This window comes from Dendrobium catenatum, unplaced genomic scaffold (assembly GCF_001605985.2).
Source record: "Dendrobium catenatum unplaced genomic scaffold, ASM160598v2 fragScaff_scaffold_1553, whole genome shotgun sequence".
Classification (NCBI taxonomy): Eukaryota; Viridiplantae; Streptophyta; class Magnoliopsida; order Asparagales; family Orchidaceae; genus Dendrobium; species Dendrobium catenatum.
In genome coordinates, this window is record NW_021320015.1 from 816,030 (window position 1) to 841,866 (window position 25,837).

Sequence of the window (25,837 nt, forward strand, 5' to 3'; positions counted from 1 at the left end):
GATGATAAATACATAATAATTTTAAAATATATTTTTTCATAAATTATTTATGATATTATTCTCATAAATAGATTATTAATGTATTTTCTATTTTTACACATAATCCTAACATGATGAAGGATCAATGTGCTATGAACATAAAAAACTTAATCATATTAACAAATAATGGTCATTGCATATGGAAGTAGATAGGCAGTGGTTGATGATGTCGATTGATGGGTGGAAAATGATGGCTGATGACAAATATGTTTATGATTGTCAATGGGTGATAAGAAATGAAGATCAAAGCTTTTGAATCCTTGAATCCCAAATTTCTCTTCAATGAAAACTCCATGGCTTATTTATAGATTTTATTATTTTAATAAGAGATATTTTGACTATTTCTAGAATCTTGGATGGTCAATCGAACGGTTTGAGGTGCATGGTTATTTAATATTTTTAAATATTTCAATGTCATAATTAACTCAAATGTACATAACCTTTGATTTGTCAAGATACATATACTACTATAATCGCACAAATTTTGGAGGATGTGCTATCCCATGAATGTTCATGAGAAGTTTCTAATTATGCTTTTGTTGATTCAATTGGATTCAATTGAATATAATTGGTGGAAAATGAAGTTTGAATTATATCCACTATCCCAATTTTTGCATTAGTTCTAATTAATGTAGACAATTACTTTAGAGATGATGGACACTTTTATAATTATCAAAATGTTCAACTAATTTTGAATTTAATTAGTTTTAACTATTTACTAAACAAGATAATATTATGCCTTTCATATTGAAATTCTAGCTTAAATACATTATGAGAAAGATTAATTTCAAAATGAGGACCTCTAATATATCATTTAATTTATAAAGTGCATTATCTTTTTATTGATTCATTATAAACTTAATTAATACAAATAATCAAATAAAAAAATCATCATAATTACTAAAATTATTAAAATTAATTATATATATCATTAATATCAAAATAAGATTATTATTGAAATTCAAATGTAATAATTTAAAAGTAAATATTAAATATCCTAATTATGAAATACATAATATTGCCTTGAACGGTTGAACCAATTAAATTTTAAATTTATTATTACAATTAATATTCTTAATTTTCACACTATCAAATTAATATATTAAATTTATATCCCTAGAATAAGCCCATATAATAATCATAATAATAGTAACAATTAATAAAATAAATAAATAATATAAAAAAATTTATAATAATAATATATTAGTAACAATATTATTATTATTATTATCTAAATATTATAAAACACATACTTTTAAAATAATCATAAAATGAAAAAAAAAACATAAATAAAATAAAATAAAATGAAATGAAATGAAAAAAAATTAACCTTTATATTAAACCCTAAACTTTAAAATGTTCCATGAATCTATAATTACCCTTGTACATGTTTAATGATTATAAATCTTCACAATTCTTTGTTCTGTCTAATCTTCTTTCCTAAGGGGGTGTTTGGTATCGGAATCGTCCATCGTTTTTAGTAGGATTTGACATAAATCCAGCCAAACACAATCTGCGCCGTTGTAAATCCGGCGAATCCGTAAATCCATGATTTACAAATTTACGGCATAAATCCAGTAAATCAGTGTAAATTCTAATCCCATTCCTTTTTGGATTTAACACGATTTATAGTTGTAGAACTTTTTCCTGCGGCGCCCGTGTCACGATGTGTTGCCAGAGCTCTTTATCTACATGGAAGAAGCTGCTTCATCCTCATTGTCTGCCCTAGCCGCTTCCAAAGCATTCTTGTCGGATCTCTCTCAACATCACGTAGGTACCCCAGATCACCGAAACTTTTTTTTTTCTTCCCCAACTTGACAAAATAAGAAGCAACGATAATGTGTTGCGACTTTTTTTTTTATTTAATTGTTCTTGATTTTGGAATTTATATTGTAGAGGAGTTCAAAGAGGTAGTTTTAATGAAGAAATATGTGAGATCCTGAAATAAAATTTTGTAACTTTTTCTTTTGGTGATAGAATGTATGAATGGTTTATATGCTAAAATATTTTTAATTTGATCTATTATCAAAATTTTGGTAGTAAACTAGAAAAAAATGAGCTTCATATGTGTGACTAAAAAGCCATGGAAATTCTTTATGAGCTGTTTTAAGATGACTTAAAATTTTATGCTTTATTATGGTGATTATTATGCTAAACTATCAGCTAGGTTCCAAACATGAAAGTAGTTACTGATGCGATTATTTTTTTCTATGAAACTATTTGAAGTTAGCCTGCATGAATTTGATGTTGCTTCATATTACTCCTTCAATTTTAAATTTTCAAATATTTTAAATTTTTTAATTTGTTGTCAAACAACTTCTTTGAATTTAATAAAATTTAAAATTTATCATACCAAACAATTTTTAGAATTTATCAGCCTAGCATTTACTAAATCCAGATTTACTACTAAAATTGAATCCAATATCATCCCAAACAGCCGCTAAGGATTCGCGGGGAAAGGGTTATTTTTGTTGCAAATTAGCCGGTGATTACTAAACTTTTCAATCTTTTCCATGGCGGAGGTCGTGGAGCTCTTCCAGTGCCTCGACAAGGAAGGAGGAGAAGAAGAAGAAGCTGAGAACGGTGAGGAGGAGGAGGACGAATCGCGATATTGGTCCTCCGCCCTCATACCCATCCTCCCCGACCCCGTATTTAGCTCAGCCTGCCGGAGCTCCTTTTCCGATTCCGAGGAATCTGCCATTGCCGCCGCTGACTGCTCCGACTATAACACACCCTTTGCCCGCGATTTATCCGACGACACACCTCCGTCGCCTCTTTTCGACCCCGATCCTGAAGCCCTAGATTCCCGTGATTTTACTGTTCATGATTTTCTCGATGGAGGCGAATTAGGAGCGGTTGGGAATCGACTCTTTGTCAGCAGTCCTGAATCGCACGGCGGAGACCTCCGGATTGTCGGGTTCGGATCTGAGTCAGATTCGTCAAAGCACGATGGCGTGATCGAAGCTGCTGATTGCGATAACGGTAGTATAGCCCCGAATCAGGCACCAGACGATCTTGGCCGTCAGCTTAGCTCGAGTTTCATCCCAACGGATGACGGGCGGAGGAACTCCATCGAAGAGTTCGAGTGGGAGGAAGTGGATGATCGGCTTGATGATCGTGGAGTTCTTGGCATGATGGTGGGCAATGAAAATGATGTGACATCGAGTAGAAGAGGAGAGGTAGTGGATGTCCATCTCGAACCAGAAGAGGCAAGTGGAGATGTGGAAGAAGATGACTTCATTGACACTGACAGCAATTTTGTCTCGGAACTTATGTTGTTTATGAATAACCATGTAAATACTTCACTTATCGATGCACTTCTTCCCGAGAATGATCGAATGGTCTTCATCGATCTTGCCGATCCTTCCGATTATGAGTTCCAATTTGGACTATTGGACCATGATAATATCATCAGAGGAAGTCCTCCGGCAGCCAAACTTCTTGTTGACGCACTCCCATCCATCATGCTTACAGAGGAAGATTTCGCAAACAACAAATATTTGTGTGCAATTTGCAAGGATGAGTTTTCACTGGAGGAGAGGGCAAACCAACTGCCATGTTCTCACCTTTATCATATTGACTGCATCTTGCCATGGTTGGGGATTCGGAACACCTGTCCTGTGTGTCGGTATGAGTTGCCAACTGACGATCCAGATTATGAGAGTTTGAAGGGTAGGATATGAGTTGGGGGTAACTGTCACACTGGAAACTTCGCTCAGGTTTGGTTTATGACACATTCACTGAAGTTTAGATTACAGAATGCAAAGCAAGAAAAACAGCCATGTATGTTGTTATCTGTTTAGTTTTATCATGGCAAAAAAATCTTCCTGATTGATTTTCAAGTTTCAAAAGTTCTTTTGTTAGCTTGAGCTGAATTTTATGCTGGTTGACATCTTTTGGGTGGTTTGTATGTGAGTTGAATGTGTTTGAATGATCTATATGCTAACATTATTGCAAACACAAAAATGAGTTTTTATTTTATTTTATTTTGGGACCTCTTAAGATATTATCTATGACTTCTCCTTTGTTAATATTTAACAAGCTTTAATGCCCTCCTATGAGTAATGCGAGCTTCATGCCTGCTCTCTTCTCCTCTATCTATCATACTGAAGCCTTCTGAGCTTTGTCTTTTATCTCATTTATTCTCTCTTTGCTAATTTGGTTACTCAATAGACGAACGGTTCATAAATTATATTACCTAAATTAATGTTTTTTGTGAGAAACGGATTGGCCAACAGATTATTCTATCTAGGGATCAAATATCTATCAAGAAACCCTGTTTGATAGAAGCACAGTGCTTCAAGAATATCATTATCTACAATCCCGCAATCCAAACAGATTTTTCTTCTTTTATGTTAATTTTCATATTTTTTAATTCTAAGTATACCAATTAATTTTCTTTATTTAGATCATCCCTTGCCATTTTGATTGCTTATACTTGGTTAGTATGTTCTTTATGGGGAAGCTTTTTGTTAGACCGATCGAGCCAGTCCTACGGGACTGGCCCATGAGAAGCAGGCGGAACTCTCCGCCATCCTGTTCGCGTGATCCGACCGCCGGATCTGACAGAGTTGTTTAGGAAGGATTTTGAAGTGAGTTGGGAGGGAAATTTGAATGTAGGGTCTGTTTAGAGATTTCCTTTTAGATTGTATGCATTAAATAGTTTGTTTTCCTAGGGTTAGGGTATCTTGAATTTGGGTGAAATTTGAGATCTCTTAGGTTTAGGTTTTTGGGCTCTAGCGGCATCTAGAGATTTGGGAGAGATAGACCCTCCTCTCGAATCGAGGATCAATTGTATCTTGATATTTTCCATTTCTATTTCATCAAATAATACAAATTAACAACTGTTTTTCTAGTTTTGTGGAGAATTCTCGCTGTTTATCAAAGATCACTAGAAAATTCTTGAAATATTCATGTGTTTCCTATTATTTTTTTTTTCTTGATGACGTTCACAATTTCAATCCTCAAAGGCGCCAAAGGCAGCAATTGAAAATATCTAGGGACAAGGGATCTGCTTGGGCCAAGCCAACGAGATATACAATCATTGGGAGAGGGAAAATAAGAATTTTTTTTTCTCAGTTAAAGAACTTAGGTATAGGTGTACCAAGCTAAGCCAAGGATCAAGCTAGGTTTGCATAAGATTAATCGAACACAATCCAAACAGACTTGACTTTTCTTTAAAATTTTGGTCAAGCTTTTTGTAATTATCACTTTTCTGGTCCATGATTCCATTGGAGACTTAAGTAGCATAGAAATTTATAGTTATTGTTCAATATTGTTATAAGAAAAAGTGATACATCACTATAAAAAAGTGCTTATCAAGTGCGTTAAGCTTATCAGCCTTACATGTAGAGAAGAACCTTACTGCGTAGTACTCAAGTAGAATGAAAAGAACTTTAAGCATATAGCCATTTGTAAGGCTGACGCCAAACAGTTTGAATAATGATGGTTATGTTTACTTAGCATCTTTAAGCAAATTTTGATCTCATACGAAGGCCGATTCCAAATAGTTAAAACTATTTGGTTTCTGTATTTGAATGGGTACACAGACTTAAGATGTAGGTGAGCTGAGCCACCTTTAGTTTTTTATTTGAGCTAGCTCAAGTTTGACTTCTTTGTGGATGTGATGCACAGGTTTAATAAATAGACTAGTTGAGTTTGAGCTAATTAATGTGCTTGGGCTGGATGACGCTTGGCCTGTGGGCTCGACAAGCGAACTCATTTAATAATTTTAATAAAAATGTTGTGTTAAACTATAGTCACAGTGAGGAGTTAAGAGTGAAATTTTTCAAAAAGAATTAAAAGAATAAACCTAACCCCCTATATATCACTCCATCTTCGCCCTTCCCCCCTCTCTTCCCAATACTTGCCCTCATGCCTCACCTGCTCTTCCTTTCACTCTCTCTTTTCCCTCTTCCTCTCAACACTCTGATAGAAAACACGTACCCAAAAGCAGAAAACCTTGAGAAAACTGTGATATCTGTGGGAACAATGAAGGAGTCCACTAACGGATGTAGAAATACAGCAAAAGATACATGTCTCTTCAATCTAAGAGGAAGAAACAACTCTCTAAATCTCTAGTCGAGAGACTAGAGCCCAGCCCAAGCACACAAGAGATCTCAAATTTCTAATTCAAATTCAAGATGAAACCCTAACCCCCCAAAAGAAATTAATTAAAGACAAAAGAAAATTACAAATTCTCTAAATAGCCCCTTAATTAAAAAATTTTCCTCCAAAGCAAATTTAATTAGCATTTGATCCCCATAGTAGCAGTCGGCCCCTTCTCTCCCCCTTCCTTGGTTCCACCCAGTACCTTGGGCCGCCGGCTGTAGGTGTAAACCGGTCCACTAGTGACTGGTTCAACCGGCCCAAGAGAGGCCAGCCTAACACACTCATCACCCTCGCACCTCACTTGTTTACTTGCTCATAGTATTCCTCCATTTCATTGCCACATCAAAGCGGCCTCTGTCGAAAGCACATCTCCTTTGTCGATCAGTATCCTCATTCCATGATTATGAAACCTAGAATTTCTTTTAGTGGGGACACATAAATTAGTTGTATTATTTGGGGAGCAAGAATTGATCGTTTTTTTTATTGAAAACATCAAATAGATGGAATATATATTGAAAATTTGAGGACATATCAAATAACATGCAGGTTTTCCCTTCTTTCATAGCTCAAAGTCTGCCTTTAAATTCCTCCGTTCATGGAATTCTTTCTTTGAATGGTGTTTGCCTGTTTTGCTTCTAGCTTGTATTCAATCCAACCGGAGCTAAGTAATTCTCTCTACGATAATGTGGCTTGTTAAATATAAATTAGATTATTCATAAAATTATCAAATATAATAGAGATCTATTGTTCCTATTTTGCTGTTCTCATCCTTTATTGTAAGGAAATGAGAAAAAGAATGCAAAATTAGATGAGAAATAATAAAATTTTGTTTGATATGATTTTAAATATTTAAAAAAAAAATTAATTAAAGTTTTGATTTTTTAATATTTTTAGTTATATTTAATGTTGATATTTATTAAATGAGTTGACTCACGAGCTAGCGAGTCGAGTCAGAATTGATCCGAGCTTCAGTAGTTACTTTTTCAAACTTCTTTAATGAGTCTGGTTATTTAGTTACCTGGTGCTGCCTATTACCACAGATCTATTGTCTTCAAACATTTTGTAGCATACATAGAAAGGATAATTTATAACCAAATGTGCAAGCAACCTTAGTTCAAAGAAAGCATTTCACTACCCATTTTTGAATTGAGGGTTACAAAATATGATCAAAATTATATTATCATCAATGGTATTCAATTTACAGATATTACTTTTTTATTTTGCGGTGTTGATTGCCCTCAGATTGTGACTCAAAAAAAAAATCTTATTTACAAAAAAAATAAGAATTGACTTATAAGATTCCTTCTAGTTCTAACTTGGTTGGCTTAAAAAAGATCATTTTATTTCTAATACTTTGGAACACTCTCTGGCAAGACTTTCTTTTAAAGGCAGTAAGCTATGGCCTATGCCGGGCCGTGGCAACCGCCCACCATCCACCGCCGGCTGCTGCATTAATAAGAGCAACATTACAGCCAATTAATATGTGATAAATGTATTTGATTCAATATTTTACCATAACCTTTTCAAGTTAAGTTTTAATCAAGATAACAAGGGAATACTATTTCAATAGAAGAGGAGAGCTTTAATTTTTTCAAATGCGTCATCAGGTACTTTCTAGAACCATCAGAAGTCTTTTGGTGTCGTTGGACTCGTCATCTTGAGACGTTCAATTCGATTATAAGTTTGTTGATATTGGAGTTCGGATGGTCCCATATCTAATTTTGGAAGCTTTTAACTCAATTTTGCATTAAGATTTGTGCCCGATCAAAATATTTTTTGGTGACCTATCAATTAGTATAAATCTTCTATATATACAAATATTAAAATTGCCTGCTCATACTGCATCCTGATTCAACCCATAAAATAAGTTCAAAAAACTGGAGCACGTCTATAAACCTCTCTAGTGGCATTATTGATTTGTATTTTTTTTTTGAAACGGGATATCTACCCGCTGCCATTTTCAAAAAGGCACTTAGCGACATAACTAATCCGCAACTAAACCTAGAAAAAACACCCACCTAAAATCTCCTGGCAGCCATTTGATTAAGCCCCACTCAAGAGATACTATCGCTCAAAAAGAATCGAGTAGAAATTGGTGGTTTTCAATCGTACTCGTCCGCCAACTAAACTAAGCAACGATGGATTTTGATTTGAGTTGAAAGAGTTCATGGGATTGACAATTTCTAAGCCGTCTTAGACGTGACTTCATGTATCAAATTATCAATAACTTGTGCCATCTAATTAACCAATTACCAACAAGCTAACGTGCCATAAAATAAATCCATCCCACGCAAATCGCATTACATCAGCTAGTGTTAGAATTTAGAGCTTCACAGTGAACAGAAGCACAAAGCCACCAAATTTGCCACCCTAATCAAGGTTTCTACTGTTTCCTCTAATTTTGCTTAATGGATACCATCAGCTCATAGGTGTTTTTTCAACTTTTTTTTAGCACAGTTGCGCAGTAGGAAACTGAAGATCCAAGCGTAGGTCCGTAGGTGAGTTTTAACACCAAAAAGAAAAATTCACAAGCCAACAAATAAAATTATCATCTGCAATCATGAACAAACAAAACAAAAGATGCACTATGTTCCCTCAGAATAGAACCATAACAATACCACAAATTAACTTAAAATTCAAACAATCTTAATCTGAAAAAAAGCACAGTAGATCATCTCAGTAACGCGGATGGAAAATAATGAAACCAAGGAGGATGGAAGTCTGGAAGCTACCTCGAACATAAAACGGACGCATCTCCGATGTGCTACTAGTATTTTCACACGACCAGATATGGCTACTTCTATGAAAAAATAGCAACCCAAAGAAGAAAAACTACCGTCACTGACGACCAAGAAAAACTCTCGACTCATATCTTATACTATAAAACACAAGCCCGGAATTCGATCAGAGAGGTAGCAGAACCAATGGAGACTTGACAAAATATGTGATCTCAAGCATCAGGACTACTAGACTCCCAAGTTTGGTTACGCAGCCTTTGTTTCAGTGGACTCCGATTCCTTTTCATCAGCTGCGACAGGAGCTTCCTCTTTAGCCTTCTCATCGCCTTTGGGTTCACCGACGGAGAGTTTCTCGAGTTCTCCGGCAGCAGAATCAGCTTCTTTGCTCTCTTTTTCTTCTTTCTTTCCGGCGGCTTCAGCTTGCTTTTCAACCGTCTCCATGAACAACTTACAGTCTGAGAAAACGAGACGACAAAAGGTAATAATCTTCCTCCAATAATTAACATGAAAGCAACAATGTAAGAAAATAATAAATGAGGAATTCTTTCTGCAAAGTGTTACAGCATTATGCTCATCCATACATCACTGCTGTCAATTGGATAAATGAATTCTATGTATTTGGAAAATTATTGACATGAAAAATATATATCAGAAGCACCCAAAAAACCAAAATAAATTTTTGGTGAAGCGTGGAAATTCTTAAAATTGCAAAGATGTGAAGTACATTATCCATCAGCGTTTGCAGAAAGAATAAATAAGATAAGGACACTTGTATCAATTACTCAGCAATTATTGCACCATACATAGATCAAGCAATTCACCAAAACAAGAGAGCAGAAAAGCGAAGTTTAGTAGATTAAGGTTTCATTTGGGTCAGCTTTCTTTATGCTTCTTAAAGCAACTTTCTAGTATAAAAAATTAAAATTTTGTATTAGAAAGCTGCTTTAAGAAGCAGAAAGAAAACCGTCCCAAACGAAACCTAAATCACAATTTTAGTTCGATCCAAGAAAGGTTTGCAAACTATGTGGTTATTCAATTGATAGAGGAAGCATATATGAGTGCTAACGATATTATTCATGATGAGGTTATGCAGGCATGACACGTTCATGATTGAAGAGTGAGCTTGGAATTATGCAGTTGATTCATTAAGTAATTAATATGATTTACATCAACCCAATAACGATAATCAACACAACAAATAGCCTAATCAGATACTTTTTATGGTAACTTCAGTGATCTATAACCAAAAGATTCTAGTTTTATTTTGCTCTTAGAGCAAACTTGGAATGCTACCCTTTTAAAAATGGCACGCATAAATAAGTAGAACAAGCTTGCAGGAGCAAGAGCATGCACATGCTTTGAGAAGCCTTGAAAAGGGGAAAAGAGACGGAAATTTTTATTTATGTGACATTTTCTTCCCAAATCAGGTAATACAAGTAAACATGCACAGGATAGATCAGCTAAAGCTACAGGAACCGTAAAGATATCCCATGATAGAAGTCGTTGGTTACACTTCCGGAACTTGCAGCAGCTGAGGTTAAGTACCACCAATCACGAACTGGATAACCATAACTATAAAGATCATGTACGATTTATCCTGAGATGCTGAAATACAGTTCAACGTCCAAAATACAGCGTTCTGACCCACTTAAAGGCACAGGGCCCAGAAAGATCTTTAAAGAAGCCCGCAACAAAGAGAAAAATATTGAACTCCAATGTGCGAATCAACAGAGAATCAACAACAGCAAAACAGAAAACCATCAGTGAATCAATCCAGACCAGATCAAAACAAACACAATAACTAGTAGCTGGACGGAGAACTAGAGAATAAAACACAAGTCAAGTCGTGCTTCATATGGAATCATCATAAGCACGTGTTCAATGGAGTAAAATTGAATTAGAAAAAAACAGCTAAGTAAATTCAACTAACACAAAATTTAGATTGTCAATTTGCTTTAATTCTACACAGCTTAAAAATAATTTATCACGGATTAATTGAGTAAATCCAGGCATAATTGTTGGGCTTTATGCAAAGCAAACATTGAAGCACCATATCCAGATCTTTCACTCCAGTGCACAAGATAGCCTCAATTATCCACCATAAATAATATTGTTTCCACTATAGTTGCAAATTAATATTAAAAAATATCAAATACAATTTCAGACGGAAACTACAAATTGTATTCTACAACAAATAGATCATTAGAAAATATTCATGATCCATAGTTTCTTTAGAAACATCTAAATCAAACATACATGATACTCATATGTGGATAGCTTTAGAGAAGATGGCATCAATTTTTCTTAAAGTGATTAATCACAGGTGTCTTAATTGAATAATCATGATATGTCTCAACATTTTAAAATATAGATAAAGCGTTGAATAATAGTCACGATGAATTTTAGCTTAGGTCATTCTTAAAGTCTAACCTAAGATCTTTACGGAAACAAGTAGTGATATGATTTAGAGGCATAATATATCCAGCGACAAGAGGTGCAAAACTTGCATAATATTAAAAAGTACTATAATCAATTGTTTATAACTCATAAAGTGATTGTCCAATTGGTTTATATATACGCTTAAGAGCAAATATTGCTTTTTAAGTTGTGTCCCATGCTAGCATAGGTTGATTTTGTTTCATTTGTAACACTTTATCAAAATAACTAACCATGTCCATAATTTTTCCTCAATGACTTTAACTTTTCAAAATCAAATACATAATCATGATCAAAGCATTGTTTTCAAAACACCAAGGCTGTTTGGCAACAAGAAGAATTTAACTCAAGTAGGATTAAGAAGGATCACAACACAATGCAACCATAAACTTTGATACCAAATCAATGCAAGACATCTTAAGGTAAAGATTTCCCAATATAACTAATAATTTGATGAGCCAAAACAAACAATTCGGATAGGAAATTCGTAATTCAAAATTACCAATTAAATAAGTATTGGCTAACTTTTGATAAAAACTAAAAAATACAAAAAATATGCAACAGAAGATAATATAATCATAATCTAAAAAAAAGTAGAAAATTTAAAACCAACAAAAGCCCACACATCAATAAGATTCGCATTGTAAAAACAAAAAACCTAGTTGTAATGAATTAAACTAAAATCAAATCTCCCACAAAGATCAATATTGAATTATGTAATAGAAAAGAAACCACGATCAGAAATCACCAAACACAATATATGTATTGCCTAGCATCCTACAAGTAAAACACCTCCCAAAATAAAAAGAAATAGTCGCACCGGCACCGCAGTTGAAGGAATCAACATCCCAATAAGCAAACATAAAATTGAAGCCGCCAAAAATTTTATTCAATAAAAATTTCCACACGACTTAGAATTTCTAATTTATAATATCAAAATAAACCTTAAAGTCAACTACCTCCAAATCTAGAACAGCATAACTCATATCAATGAATCTTATAAACATAATTGTGATTCCCAGTCCACATTAAAGCTTCTAATGAAACAAATACAAGCAGCTGCAGGAATTGGATGGATCAACTAAAGCTAAAGAAACTTAAAAGATAACCAATATTAGGAATTGCTAGGTAAACTTCCATAACTTACAGCTGCTAAGATCAAATACGCCAATCATGAGCTGGACAGCAACAAATCAATGCAAAGATAATATCCTATAATCGAGCCTTCAAGGATTTATCCAGTAATCCAAAATTGGATGCACGGAATATTTTTAAAACTGTTGAGATTTGTTTTAAGACAAGGGTGATGACAAGAGTTAATAATTAAAGGATTGAACGACTTTTCTTGTTGTAGGCTATAATAAATGTGGTTTGTTACAGTATCTGCAATTGCTAAAGTGCCAACATGATTGCTGCAATACCCGGACAGAGAGGAAGAGGAAAGAAATCTTTTAGGAGAAGTGGAATCACTTTTTGCTTAAATAAAAAGCATATTTATAGAAAAAATAAAAAATGATTTAAATTTGATCTTATTTCTCCTAATCTAATCAAATAAAGAAACTCTATCCATAACTCCTGCTTAAATAAAAAGCATATTTATAGAAAAAATAAAAAATGATTTAAATTTGATCTTATTTCTCCTAATCTAATCAAACAAAAGAAACTCTATCCATAACTCCATTTAGAAACAGCCTTATGCTTTCTAATCTAATTCCATCCAAAAATTAAATTAAATACAAAAAAAAAATTCCTAAGCAAATTCAAATTTTAAAGTCATCCTTATCATCATCTAAAAATCCAAATTTCCGAACTCCCCATCTTGACCATTAGGTAATTTATTCACGATCCAAATTTACTTGTGGCCACCTAATGATTTGATATTCCTACCGAGCATTGTGATCTTAAAATTATTTCAATAAAATTCTAGGATAAGAACAACCCACTTTAGCCCATTTTCAGCTGCAAATGGGAGCTTTTTAATTTTTTTTCTATCAGCCTCGCTTTTTCTTTTTCTTCTGTGTAGCCTAGAGCTTTGGATTTTGTCACGATGTTTCATCGTCACAGAACAAGTTTTGGATCACAACTAAGATGACTCTTTCCATAATATTTATCAATAAGAGAGCTCTTGACCCTCCCTCAAAACCTTATAGTTGCTGGCCTTCCCGATCTTCTATAAAGGTGGAATAATAATTTGTTTGATTATATACTTTTTCCATTTTTTTACCAGCACAACTTTGAATTGCCTTCTATAGAACATAGCTTCTAACTAGAAATCATAAAAGGATACATGTTTTACTTTAAGGAAATATGGTGCTGGTAAAATATGCCTATGAAATGGCAAGATGCGAAAATAATAAAATAGAATAAAAAAGAATATCTTTAATAACAAGGACATATTACAATAAGAAATACTATAAATTTAAATCAAAATTAATAAAATAAATATAGGAACATAATAACTATTAGCTATAGCACATCTCTATCCCACAAATACTACATGGAATTATACAAAATACATCTAATGATACAGCGTCACAAACTACTTCATAAATAAAATAAATCTCAAGAAAAACAAATCAAAATGTACATTATCGAGCAATTCATCAAGCATTACTTTTTTAAAGCCAAGTTAAAGACTAGAGTTTTGAATGTTGAGTAAAGATTAACACAACTCTCTCAATCATAGCTACAAAGACAAGGTTTTTTCATTACCTGGATTCAAAATGGCATCAATAATGGTAAATTTCACCTGAAGCTTAAGTTGAAATAAATCTGATGCAGGACTACAATGCTTTAGATGAATATGTTAAGAACTTATACGGTTTTGAAAAGAACAAGAACAACTAAGATTATTATCTAGTTAAAATGAAAAGAAAAAACGTAAGAGCGGTCACGTCGTTTAGACCAAGTTACATAATAAGCGCTTGAATTATCAAAACAATAGTGAAATTCAACAACATGCAAATGAAGTAATTTTCAAACAAAATCCCTAATCTAACAATAAGATAGTAACGTAGAAAGTGCACTCAATCCTACCTTTACTAAGCTTAGGCAGAAGACAAAACACGGCTCCTTGTGGCTTGTCACCACTTACAAGATTGGGGAATTAGAAAAGTAAATGAAAAGGGGAATAAGTTCACCCTTGGGAAGGTTTGGAGACGATTTGCCACTGTACGCCGGCAAGTTGCTCGTCGATAGCCTCCGATAGCATAAAAATAATGCGGTCCACATACCCTTCGATGGAACAATCAACTTTTGGGTTGAAATCGAAGAAAGTGGAGTGGAGGATGTTAACGTATCCTTGCTCGTTGTAGGCAAATCCGTAGTCAAGCTCCGGATCGGCTATTCATTGGCTTTGGAAGGATGATGTGTAGCCGAAGATCAATGTCAATCCCTTGAAGCTTCACTAGAGAGAAAGAAGTTTCTCTCAAAATTGTAGAGAGGAGGAAAGGATGGCCGGCCAAGGAAGGAGGGAGGGAATTTAATTTGGTTCAGATTTTGGTGGAGGGAAAGTGTTCAAACAATTCTCCAATTAATCCCCTTGATTAAAATAATCAAGGAAACATAGGAGAAAGAGGGGCCGGTTGCAAGGGAGAGAGGAAAGGGCTTTAATTTAATTCCAAAAGGAGAGAGTCTCCTTTAGAAAGAAATTAAATAAGAGGGGCTTAGGGGGATTTCGGCCAAAGGAGGGGATTAGGAATTGTTTTCAAGAGGGGGTTTAGTGGATTTGGAAACAAATCCTTTGGATTTTAATTGGGGGCCGGCGACTTCAAGGCCTAGGAGGGAAATGTGAGGAGGATATTTTGGGTTGTCATTTTGGGATTTAGGGATTAGGCAAGTTTTAATTAAATCCCAATTAATTTGAAATTCAAATGGGATTTAATTTAGGAACTTTTTCTAAAATAGATTTCTAAAATTAGGAAAGAAATTTTCAAATTCAAATTATTTGAAATTTGAAATTAAACCTTCCTAAACCAAGAGTGATCATTTATGGAATGTATTCAAGAGGGGATTTGAATTTTTGGAGGGAGATGGGACCGGCAGCTTGGTGGGCTTTGTGGGGAATTTCGGTGAGGTGATGGTGGGGGTTAGGTTGGCCGGTGGTGGGATGGATTTAGGCGGCGAGTGGTTGTGGGAAGTTAAGTGGCTAGCGGCTAGGAGATGAAAGGAGGACAAAGAGATAATGAAGAAGAACCACGAACTTGGTCATCTCCAATGTTGGTGGTTGATCCGATTTCCCTCTCCTAGGGATTTCTCTCTCAAACACTCTCAAGATCTCACAAAGAGCTCAAGCAAGGAAAAAAGTTTATCATTCATTCATTAACATGAAAAGAGAACAAGAGGGCTATATATAGACTCATACAAATGACTCAAGAAAAAAAAAAAAAGACGACGATGCCCTCTGGCCTTACATACGACCTCCCTTAAGTAAGGGGTAAAAGCGGAAACACTAATAAAACAAAACAACATAAAATAATAAAGAAAAATACATAATACGACTCAGAAGTACATCGACTCAATCGTGGTCGTAGATCAACGACCACGTCTCTGATAGACTTTCCAAGCTCTGATATCCCCATCAAACTCTTCCCTAATTTTCTCATAAATAAGATATACATTAACAGAAAACAAACATACAAGTATATTATAAAGTGACTTGACAAATACTCCTATTTTAAAACCAACTCAAAGAATAGGGTTACCAATTTTGAGCACTGGCTAACCCAGTCTCTCAACCAAAGCAATAAAGATAAGATTATTTTCACTACATAAATCCAAAATAACATTGATGGTGTTAAATTTCACACGCAGCTTAAGGTGGAATAATTCTTCCAAAAATTCCTCATTAATAAGTGCATACATCAAGGATAGTGCAAGATCTACCTTTGTCACAACTATCTCAACTACTGTTTATGAAGCAGTAGCAGTAGTGATGGTTATTTTCTTCTTATCTTTCCATTTTAGCCTCTTCTCTACATGTAGATTCCAATAACCATTAAGCTTGTGCCTTAGTTTTTTTTTCAATAAATGAGATAGTAGTCTACTGTTTTGCTTCTCAGTAGGTGAACTTTAAATCTTTTCCTTTTGTACAAGCAAGAATTTCTTTCCAATGGAAAGTGTCATGTTTCTTTCGTAAAGTGTTATCATTTTTGTACTAGCTTCCAGGACAACAAAAACTTAAAAAAGCTCCACACTTAAGCAAAAGCTTTCATGAATACAATTTTTTGGTTCAACAAACTTCTAAAGAACTTGTTTGCCTTCATATTTTCTTGAACATTTTGCTTATCATCCTACTTCAAATTCTTCCATCAAATCAACTTTTACTCTTCATGTTCAATGGATAGAATTGAGATTTTAAAATCTTTTAAACTCTAACTATGTCAAAATTGACGAATCATATTTTTGGATTGAGAATACCATAACAATAAAGTGTGTGATGACAACTTCAAACAAGGAAATGTTTTATTTCTATCCGAATAAATAATCATATAAGATGAAACATGTTCGAGGAAACTCAAACCAATTGTATAATACCTAAGCTTTAAATGTTCCATCATAGTAAGGCAACTCTAGTTTTTCTTCTACCCTTACGGAAATCTCTCTCCTACACGTATTCTTCTCAACTTCTCTACTTGTTGACGGGCTCTCCTCAATAATTTGTTGTCTTCTATTGGATGGCTCTCATTATGTCAAGATAGATGGTGGTGAATTAGATGTTAGTGGTGTTGCCTAATCCATAAGAGCTTCAAAGGAATCTATCATTGTATCCATTTGCTCCTTCATCATAATCATTTGGCCAGTCACCTATTTCGCCATCTCTTTTTTTATTTTAAGAATCCTTCAATTGTCTATAATCTCTCTTCAAAGTTGTACTGCAAGATCCCAAGAATCACTAAGAGTATCATTCCAAGTCCTTAATTTAAATACGAAAAAAAAATGATTTTGTGAGTTAGAACGAAAGCTCTGTACCAAATTATGATCTAGCATTGAATATGAAGACTTTCGGAACTGCTAGGAATTTCTAATACCAAATTGAATATTACCTAGTAATTTGAATTAGCTACAGATCCCTCCATTGCTATAAATATCATGGTGTTACTATGCCCAAATTATTACTAAAATATTCAAGCAGAAAGGACGAGAGAGCAAATCTTTTGGGATATTTAGACTTTCCATTGGAAAAAAAAACTTACTTATAGGCAAAAAATAACAAATATTAATTTAAAATTTAACATTATACTCTCCTAAACTAACTCCACCAAATAAGGAACAATTATTCATAACTCCATTATTTAGGAACAATTTTATTCTTCCAAAACTAACATCCCAAAAAAAAATTCAAAATTAAATTCAAAACAAATTCATCCAAAACAAGTTTTAAATTCAAATCATTCCTTATTATCATCCAAAAGTGCAAATTTTTTGCGTCGTATTCTCGATCATCAGCATATGATTGACAATCTATCTTTACCCATGGACTTATGATAATTTGATCTTCCCATCCAAAGTTGTGACCAGAAAAAATCTTCCAATAAAATTATTTCTAGGGCTGCAAGCGAACCAAACGTTCGACGAGCTACTCGTTGTTCGGTTCGATTAAAGCTCGTTTGTGATTGTTTAATTAGCTAAACAAACAAACTTGAATAATATTTTAAATACTCGATTCTTAAATAAACAAACTTGAACACTAATGCGTTCGGCTCATTTATGTTCGCGAACAACATCATTTGAAGTTCATGAACAAGCTCGACATTAAGCTTGATAAAAGCTCGATTCGTGTTTGATTTTGAACTCGTGAATAAGTTAGATAAAAATAATTAATATTTGACTATAAAATTAATAAATATAAATAATCATTGCATTTGTTACATAGAGAATTAATTTTATTATAAATATGTTCGTTTATAGATATGTTCATGAACGTATTTATTTGATAGTTAAAAAAAAATTTGTTAAATATGTTCGTGAACAAGCTCGATAAGCACTAAACGAACAAACATGAACTGAACATGAATCGAACATGAACACTCATTAATTTAAATGAACCAAACATGAACACAAGCAATAAAGCTCGAACAAACATGAACCAAACTTGAACAAGCTGATATTAAATGAACACAAACATGAACACTCACATACTCGGCTCGGCTCGGTTCGTTTGCAGCCCTAATTATTTCCAATCACAACATGGTGAATTGCAATTTAAGATCCAAAACAGTAAAAGCAATTTCAATGAGTTGTGACCCACTTCAAGAAACAACCCAATAAGAATTTGTGGTCAATAAAAAAACCCACTCTAACCATTCCTCATCATAGAACAATAACCAAAGAATGAATCAGGCCAAGGAAACTAAAAACCAAAGCTTAATCAGTTAACCAAATCCAAAAAAGAAAAAAAAAATGTAGAGCTCAATTGAAGTCAAATGAGGTCCAAAACAAATAGCCAAATGGAAGTTTAATGGGTGAACCATTACTGAACCAACAGAAGCAAAGCAGAGAAGGAACTATGAACGTGATGAAAAATCTGTGTTTAATCTTGTTAGAAGCTTCAGATCAAGTAATGCTCTGAGCACACTTTGTTTGCTTTCACTATTTTTTTTTAAATAATTTTTTTTAATAATTTTTTTAGTAATTTTGGCCAAGGGAATTTTGTAATTCCAAGGGAGGGATGCAAATTTTTCTAGCAATTAGGTTAGCTCATATGATTTTGTATAATTTCAATGTTGATTCAATTTAGGTTAATCTCCAGAGTAAATTGAGATAGATGCAATATAAAGTTTGTAGCTTGTTTTGAATTGTTCGTGTGCTTGATGGTGGGTGTTTGGAATTTAAAATGGGAATAGATTGTCCCCAAATAAAATGGGAATAGATTGTCCCCAAAGAAAATCATGATGAAAAATTAGCATCCATTTCCTAGAGTGAATTATGTGTTGGACGGTTGGACCACTTGACGCATGCTGCCATCTTCATGAAGCTCGATCCAAAATCAAGCTATCACATTCAAAAACAAATAATGATTAGTTAAGTGGATTATTCTATCATTTGCTATGTAATACAATGGTGACATTATAAATATAATAAATAGCATTTTGAGGCCATTCATGGAGGAGTTCATGATCGTCCAGACGTCCACATGATGGCATCCTAATCTACAACTAGCCAAAGAACATATCGAACATGTGCAAAAAGTGTTTATGCTCCTAAATGAAAAACACCACCTCCTCAACTTGGGAATGCAACTTTTGGAAGAAGACCGTAATCTACCTGGGCTATAAGTTAAATTGGGAAAAGCAATGTCTACCTGGGCTTACAGGAAACACAAATGAATTCAATACCTCCAAATTCAATCAGAGCTTCATCAAGCAAAACATATAAAAAGGATGGCATATTTGCAACAATTCAACTTACTCAACTCAAGAACGAAGTGTATAGCATACACTCTCACAATCTCTGGTGACTAACGAAGTGTATAGCATACACTCTCACAATCTCTGGTGACTCTGTCTACATTATTGCAGTTTCAATTAAGAGGAAAGAAATGTCATAGGACAATGACTTCTACAGGAAAGCAACATTGTGTTCCCAAATATGATGATCAGGTAAAGTAGAATAGATAAGCGCAAACTTCCAAGGTTGTTGAATACTTAAAGACGAAGATGCTTTAAAACCAATAGAGATATATTTATTGGTCAAGAATACATCTTGATGTGGACAAATTCTACAAGGGATGGATAATTTGTCACACCTTAAAACATTCCGATGATATAGATATACACGCCTCTACCTATGAGAGCAACTCCATGAACATCAACGAAGGATTTTCAATGATTTGTAGTGGTTATATTTATAGTAGTTGATGTGTTCATAGAGATCATAAAACTCATGTTGTGTAAGCAGATCATAATGGGAAAGAAGAAATACATCTCTTTTTCCATAATGTTTGAGTGAATTTTGATTTTATAGAGCTCAATCGACAAGGATAGAGATTTCCACCTCCTAGACTCGTTCAAAAAATCACTTATTTCGAGCAGCAACACATCCTTCCATTCACAAACTAACAACCAACTGAAGTGGTAAATAGAATTGTTATGCACCTACAAAGAGGATTTAACTCACAATATCCAAACACTTGAGATGAAAATATATTCTACATGCATAACATTCTAAAGAAGAGAAACACAATAACACGCCACGACAACCCTCCACAACACCGAGGTACTATATAGAATTGGCAAAAGGCAAGTGGTTTCCAAAGTGAAATATCATGCTCGACAAAGAGAAGGTGAGTTGTCCCTTGCTTGACTCACAGAAATGAATCACCTCCTAAAGAGGAGGTTTATGATCAGGAGATCATTGACTTGAAAGCTTATGGATGAAAGCTTATGGATAACAAGTTGAGAAGAACTAAAAAAATGAGAAAACCCCTAAAAGAATTATAAAGTTGTCGAGAGGAACTCGTGAAGATTGTTGTGCTATTGAGAAATATCTATCTAGGTCAAAAGGAACCTAGAAAAGGTCATGAAAAGGCACCCAAGAGCCAAGTGAATCGATGACTGAGAAAGTGTTGACGAGCAATTACAATGCCATCCTAAAATTAACATTTCAGAAGATCAACACCAAAATCCACACTGCCTCCCCATAATTTATAGTCAAGATTTCCGATAGTCATTCAAAAACGTAATCAAAGACATGCCTTACAATTAATTTGTTTCACACTTTCCAATTATAACCAAGATTCTTTGCGTATTAGGGGTGTAAGTGAGCCGAGCCGGCTCGTGGCTCGAACTCGACTCATTAACGAGCTCGCGAGCCGAGCTTATCGAGCTAAGCTCGAGCTCGAGCCTACAATCGAGCTCGTATGATAAACGAGCTCGAACTCGAGCTCAACCTGACTCGACTCGAAAGCTTATCAAGCTACTTCATATAATTATATATATTATATTTATAATATTATTTTTTTATATAATAATATGCATCAAATGCGTTGGTGCTTCTCAAATGAGCTCGATCTCGAGCTTGAGCTTTACAAACGAGCTCGAGCTTTCGAGTCGAGCTCGAGCTTGATATTTTCTAAACGAGTCAATCTCGAGCCCACTAATCGAGCTCGAGCTCGAGCTCATTAAGGATTAAACGAGCCAAGCTTGATAAGGCAAATACTCGACTCGACTCGACTCGTTTACACCCCTATGCGTATACAAAGAGATTTCGAATGAGGAATCATGATTAGCATAAATTAGCCTCTTTAGTGCAATCCTCTTGAGTTAGAATCTCAGAGAAATTATGCTTAGCCTCTTGAGAAAATAAATGTTGAGATTAAGAGAAGCTCTATAGAGTTAAAGAGCTAGAAAGAAAGAGGGGATTCAATAAAGTATTGGTTTTCTCCTTAAATTTAATCAAGTTCTCTTATTAATGAACTTATATGTTCTTTGTTCCAAGATTAATGGTTCAAATTAACAACCTCACTCTATTGAGATCTATTTGACATTTTGTTGGAGCTCTTTCTAATGTTTTGCAAATACCAATTAATAGGATAAATAGAAACAAAGGATAATTGTAGAAAGAAAACTTGCTTGGATTCCATACTTAAAAGAATAGAACTAAACTTACTAAAAGCTAGCATTTATAGGATAAAGATCCTATCATAAAAATAAATAAAACAAATAAGGATAATTTATAATTAACTTGATTATAGGCTAATTATCCTAAAATCAAGGCACCTAACAAAAAATAGGACAATCAAACCTTCTTATTACAATTTCCAAAAGGAAAAACACTCATTTAAAGCATGGACAATTATTATCATTCTTTACAAAGCACAATTTTCTTAGAAAATATAAGAAATGATCTTTCTTTATTAGATTTCAACGAGAATTTAACTTTTTAATAGGACACAATGGAGAAAAATGATTCATGTAGACGACCCCACGTAGTGAGATAAAGGCTTGATGTTGTTGTTGTTGTTGTTGTTGATGTTGTTTTCAAATAACCCACAAGAACTTTTATATAGCCAATTACATGTTTTAAAAAAATTCTTCCTACCAAAGTGCTTCAATAGAAAAGTTTAATCAATTATTTGGGTTTTATAATAGTAAATACAACACAAATATAACTTCATCAGTTTAAGTTACTAAATTAGTTATACTAATTATGCCTAGATTTCTAACTATGATAGTGTCATTGAAGATCATTTCACATGCACTTGCACTACTCTATGTATATTGAAGGCTATCAGATCTACTGCAAAACCGGGATCAACAAGGATATCGAGAGCAAAAGATACAATGGTAAAACAAACTAACAAAAAAGTACCCTTTACAATATTAAGCAAATCATCAACTTTTATGGAGTAAAGCACAAGCCTTTAAATTCCTAGACATGCTTGGTCCAGGGCTGTGAAGTAGGAATTACAAAATCATAGCTAGAAGAATATAAAACAGAGACATCTCACAACCTGCAAGTGATATGTTCTACATACACTACTAGGAACATAGAAAAGATTCAAGCAATAACAACTCATAAAATAGCTAAAACATAATAAAAGAAGCATCAAACATGTTTTACAACAATATCCCGTTAAGGCATGTTGATTCACATAGTGAAGTTTTTAGATCAACAATACCAACAAATATTTTGTTTGGATAAACATCACAAAGCATCAATCAAAATTATGATGCAAAGAATACAATTCTTCTTGGAGTATAAAACCCTCAACCTAGGAAGCACAAAACAAATAAATAGAAACACTATGGTATAAGAAAATCAATAAATTTGCAATTTGACTTGGACTATAATTTCAACATACCAAAAAAGTAAAACCAAGTCTCAATCGCTAAACCACCAAAGTGACTCGAGTTGATTAGAAAATATTAGGTAGGCTAGGAGTAGTCCCTTCAAAGATGAATAGGATTTTTGGAAACAATCCATTGGAGTGTAATATCTCCCAATTTATAGGACCAAACAAAATGGTTTGCACCCCTCAAATGCTCCATGAACAATATGAGATAAAACTATGAAAAGTTTACATAGAAACTCCTTGATTCAAACTTAATGAGTTAAATTATAGATAAAAAACTGATTTAAAAAAAAAAAATAAAACACAATCAGACTAATTACATCCAAATAACTTGTAAAAAACTCTTAATAGATGTACTACCATAATCTGTGGCAACAATATTAGCTCATGTTGTAGTGAGCTACATTTATTTTTGAAAATCAATGAAAGTCCCTAAAATCCGCATCATATTTTAATTAAATCTTCCTCCTTTCCATCACAAAGCCTTGCCAGCTAAGATTCTTTTGTAAGTTAATGTTCAAATATGTCTCATTCCTAGATTACAAAATTCTTGCTGACTAATATTCACTTATAAGTTATTTCAACTATTATATTATAAACTCAAACTCGTCTCCGTCAATATAGGATACTGACGTCTCCGTCAATATAGGATACTGACGCCGTCAATATAGGATACTGACGCTTGTCTAGGGCTCAATCTATTCTCGAACTTGTGAAAAATAGCTAACGCCAGCTAGCAAAAAAAAACTTGAGCTATGATGAAATCTTGGTTCAACCACATCAAACCAAGCTGGAGAATCATATAATTGGTAAACCATAGCATGTATAATTGGTAAACCATAGCATGTATAGACCCCTAAACTTGAGTCCTTGGATACTAAATCACCCAAAAAAAACATTGATTAAACCATTAACCAGAAACAATGAAAAAAAAGGAAAGACACTCACTATCCACTGATCCAAACCGAATACAGAATGTTTCATCCTTCAATTCTCCATCCGAAAAATCTGTGGCATGCCAAACGCAGGACTTATCATTTCCAGCATGCTCCTGCAACTTGATGGATGGAAGAACTAACAAGCAAAAACAAAGAAAACGACAAAGGAAAATAAGATCAATAAAACATTAGAGAATCCCAGTTAACGAATCAAACAATAAAAAATAACCCAAGAAGAAATCTACTTAAGTGGTTGGCGCAGATCTTCAGCGTCTTGACCTGCCGCATCACAAGCCGGACCTTGCCAGTTTCCTTGTGCTTGAGAATCTTCACGCTCCCCGTCCCCCTCTCCTTCCATTGATTCCCCTCCTTATCAAATCGGTACAGCTTCGCCTTCCTACAAGTACAGAAATATCGATTTAAAACAGAACGCAGGAAATCGAAAGAAGAGAGGGCGGAAGATCTAAATCTTACAAATCGAGTAGGACTTCCTCATCCTCCTCGCCAGTGGTTACCGCGACCTCCTCAAGCCGGACGATGGGAGCGATCTGAGCCCCGGTGTCCTCGTCCTCCCCAGCGGCTGTCTCACCGGCCTCCTCTTCCTCTCTGCGCTCGGGCTCGTTGCTCGCCATCTAGGTCGGAGGGATATGGAATTGGATTAAGGTTGGGCAAATATGCAGGAAGAGGAACATCTAGGGCTTTATATTTGTAAGGGCGGCGGGGATGTTGATGACTCCAAGGGCTTGCGCAGTGGGGCCGCCGAGCTGTTCCACGCGGAGGACAGCGTGGATATTACAGAAATTATTCCCGGAAATTAAATAGAATGCAGCAAACAGTAGTATCGAGCAGCAGTACTAAGCGATACCGAGTAATACCGAGTCACGATGTCAAGCTCATGAGTGATGTGGCACATTTTTGTTGGTCTCCGAACAATATTAGGCATCCGCACAGAATAATTAATTTGGACAATGAGAGATCTAAATCATTAAACGGTGTAAATTGATTTTTAATTTTTATAAAAATTCATACACATGATTATAATTATGTTTAAAATAGAATAATCATGAACAAATTAATTAACTAGTGTTTATACTTTAAAAAATAAAGGTGAAGCTTTAATAAAAGGCAAATTTTACATTTAAATGATAAATAAAAGATAGTTACTTTAATTCCTTAATAGCATATTTGCTAAACCGATTTCATTCCTATTTCTTATTCAATTTGGTAAAAGCTCAAACATGAATCAAATCATGTACAATCAATTTAGGGGCGGTTTAATTTGATGATTTTTAGATATAAAGTATTTTAAATGCATGTATTTTAAAAATAAACTATAATATTTGGTTGAAAGAAAAATAATTGAAATATTTGGAATTTACCATGTAATTCATTTTTAATGCTTTTGGAATTCAATCGATTATAAAATAATTTCAAATAGACTATAAGAGTGAAGCTTTCCTATCAGTATTGGTAGTCGTTTGCCCAGGCATCGGCCTCCACCCGCTATCGTTGCTACTGTTAGTCATTCGTCAGCTCCATTGGTCGACTATCATCAGCCACCAACTGTCTAACCAACTCTAAGGCTTTGTTTGGAACTACTTTCTTACTGCTTCTTAAAGCAACTTTTCAATATTAAAATTTTAATTTTTGAACTAGAATGTCACTTTAATTAGTAAGAAAGCCGTCCCAAACTAAGCATGAAATTTTCAAATATATTATTATTTTTTATTAATTGACTAAAATATCATATTATTGCCCTGATTGATTATCGAATAATTATA

At 34.1% G+C, this 25,837-nt stretch overlaps 2 protein-coding genes across 2 annotated transcripts; one reads left to right on the forward strand and one right to left on the reverse strand.

The window, feature by feature from the left end:
* Positions 1 to 2,461: 2,461 nt before the first annotated feature.
* LOC110101353 lies at positions 2,462 to 4,025 on the forward strand. Its single transcript, XM_020829217.2, has one exon. The coding sequence runs from the start codon at positions 2,553 to 2,555 to the stop codon at positions 3,720 to 3,722; it is 1,170 nt and encodes a 389-aa protein (XP_020684876.1). The 5' UTR covers positions 2,462 to 2,552; the 3' UTR covers positions 3,723 to 4,025.
* Positions 4,026 to 8,703: 4,678 nt separating this feature from the next.
* LOC110101362 (ran-binding protein 1 homolog c) lies at positions 8,704 to 24,738 on the reverse strand. The gene is made up of 4 exons (XM_020829230.2): positions 24,531 to 24,738; positions 24,302 to 24,453; positions 24,067 to 24,192; positions 8,704 to 9,343 (listed from the first exon to the last, which is right to left on the reverse strand). Exons 1-4 carry the CDS (start codon positions 24,686 to 24,688, stop codon positions 9,135 to 9,137), a joined length of 645 nt encoding a protein of 214 aa, XP_020684889.1. The 5' UTR covers positions 24,689 to 24,738; the 3' UTR covers positions 8,704 to 9,134.
* Positions 24,739 to 25,837: the final 1,099 nt, after the last annotated feature.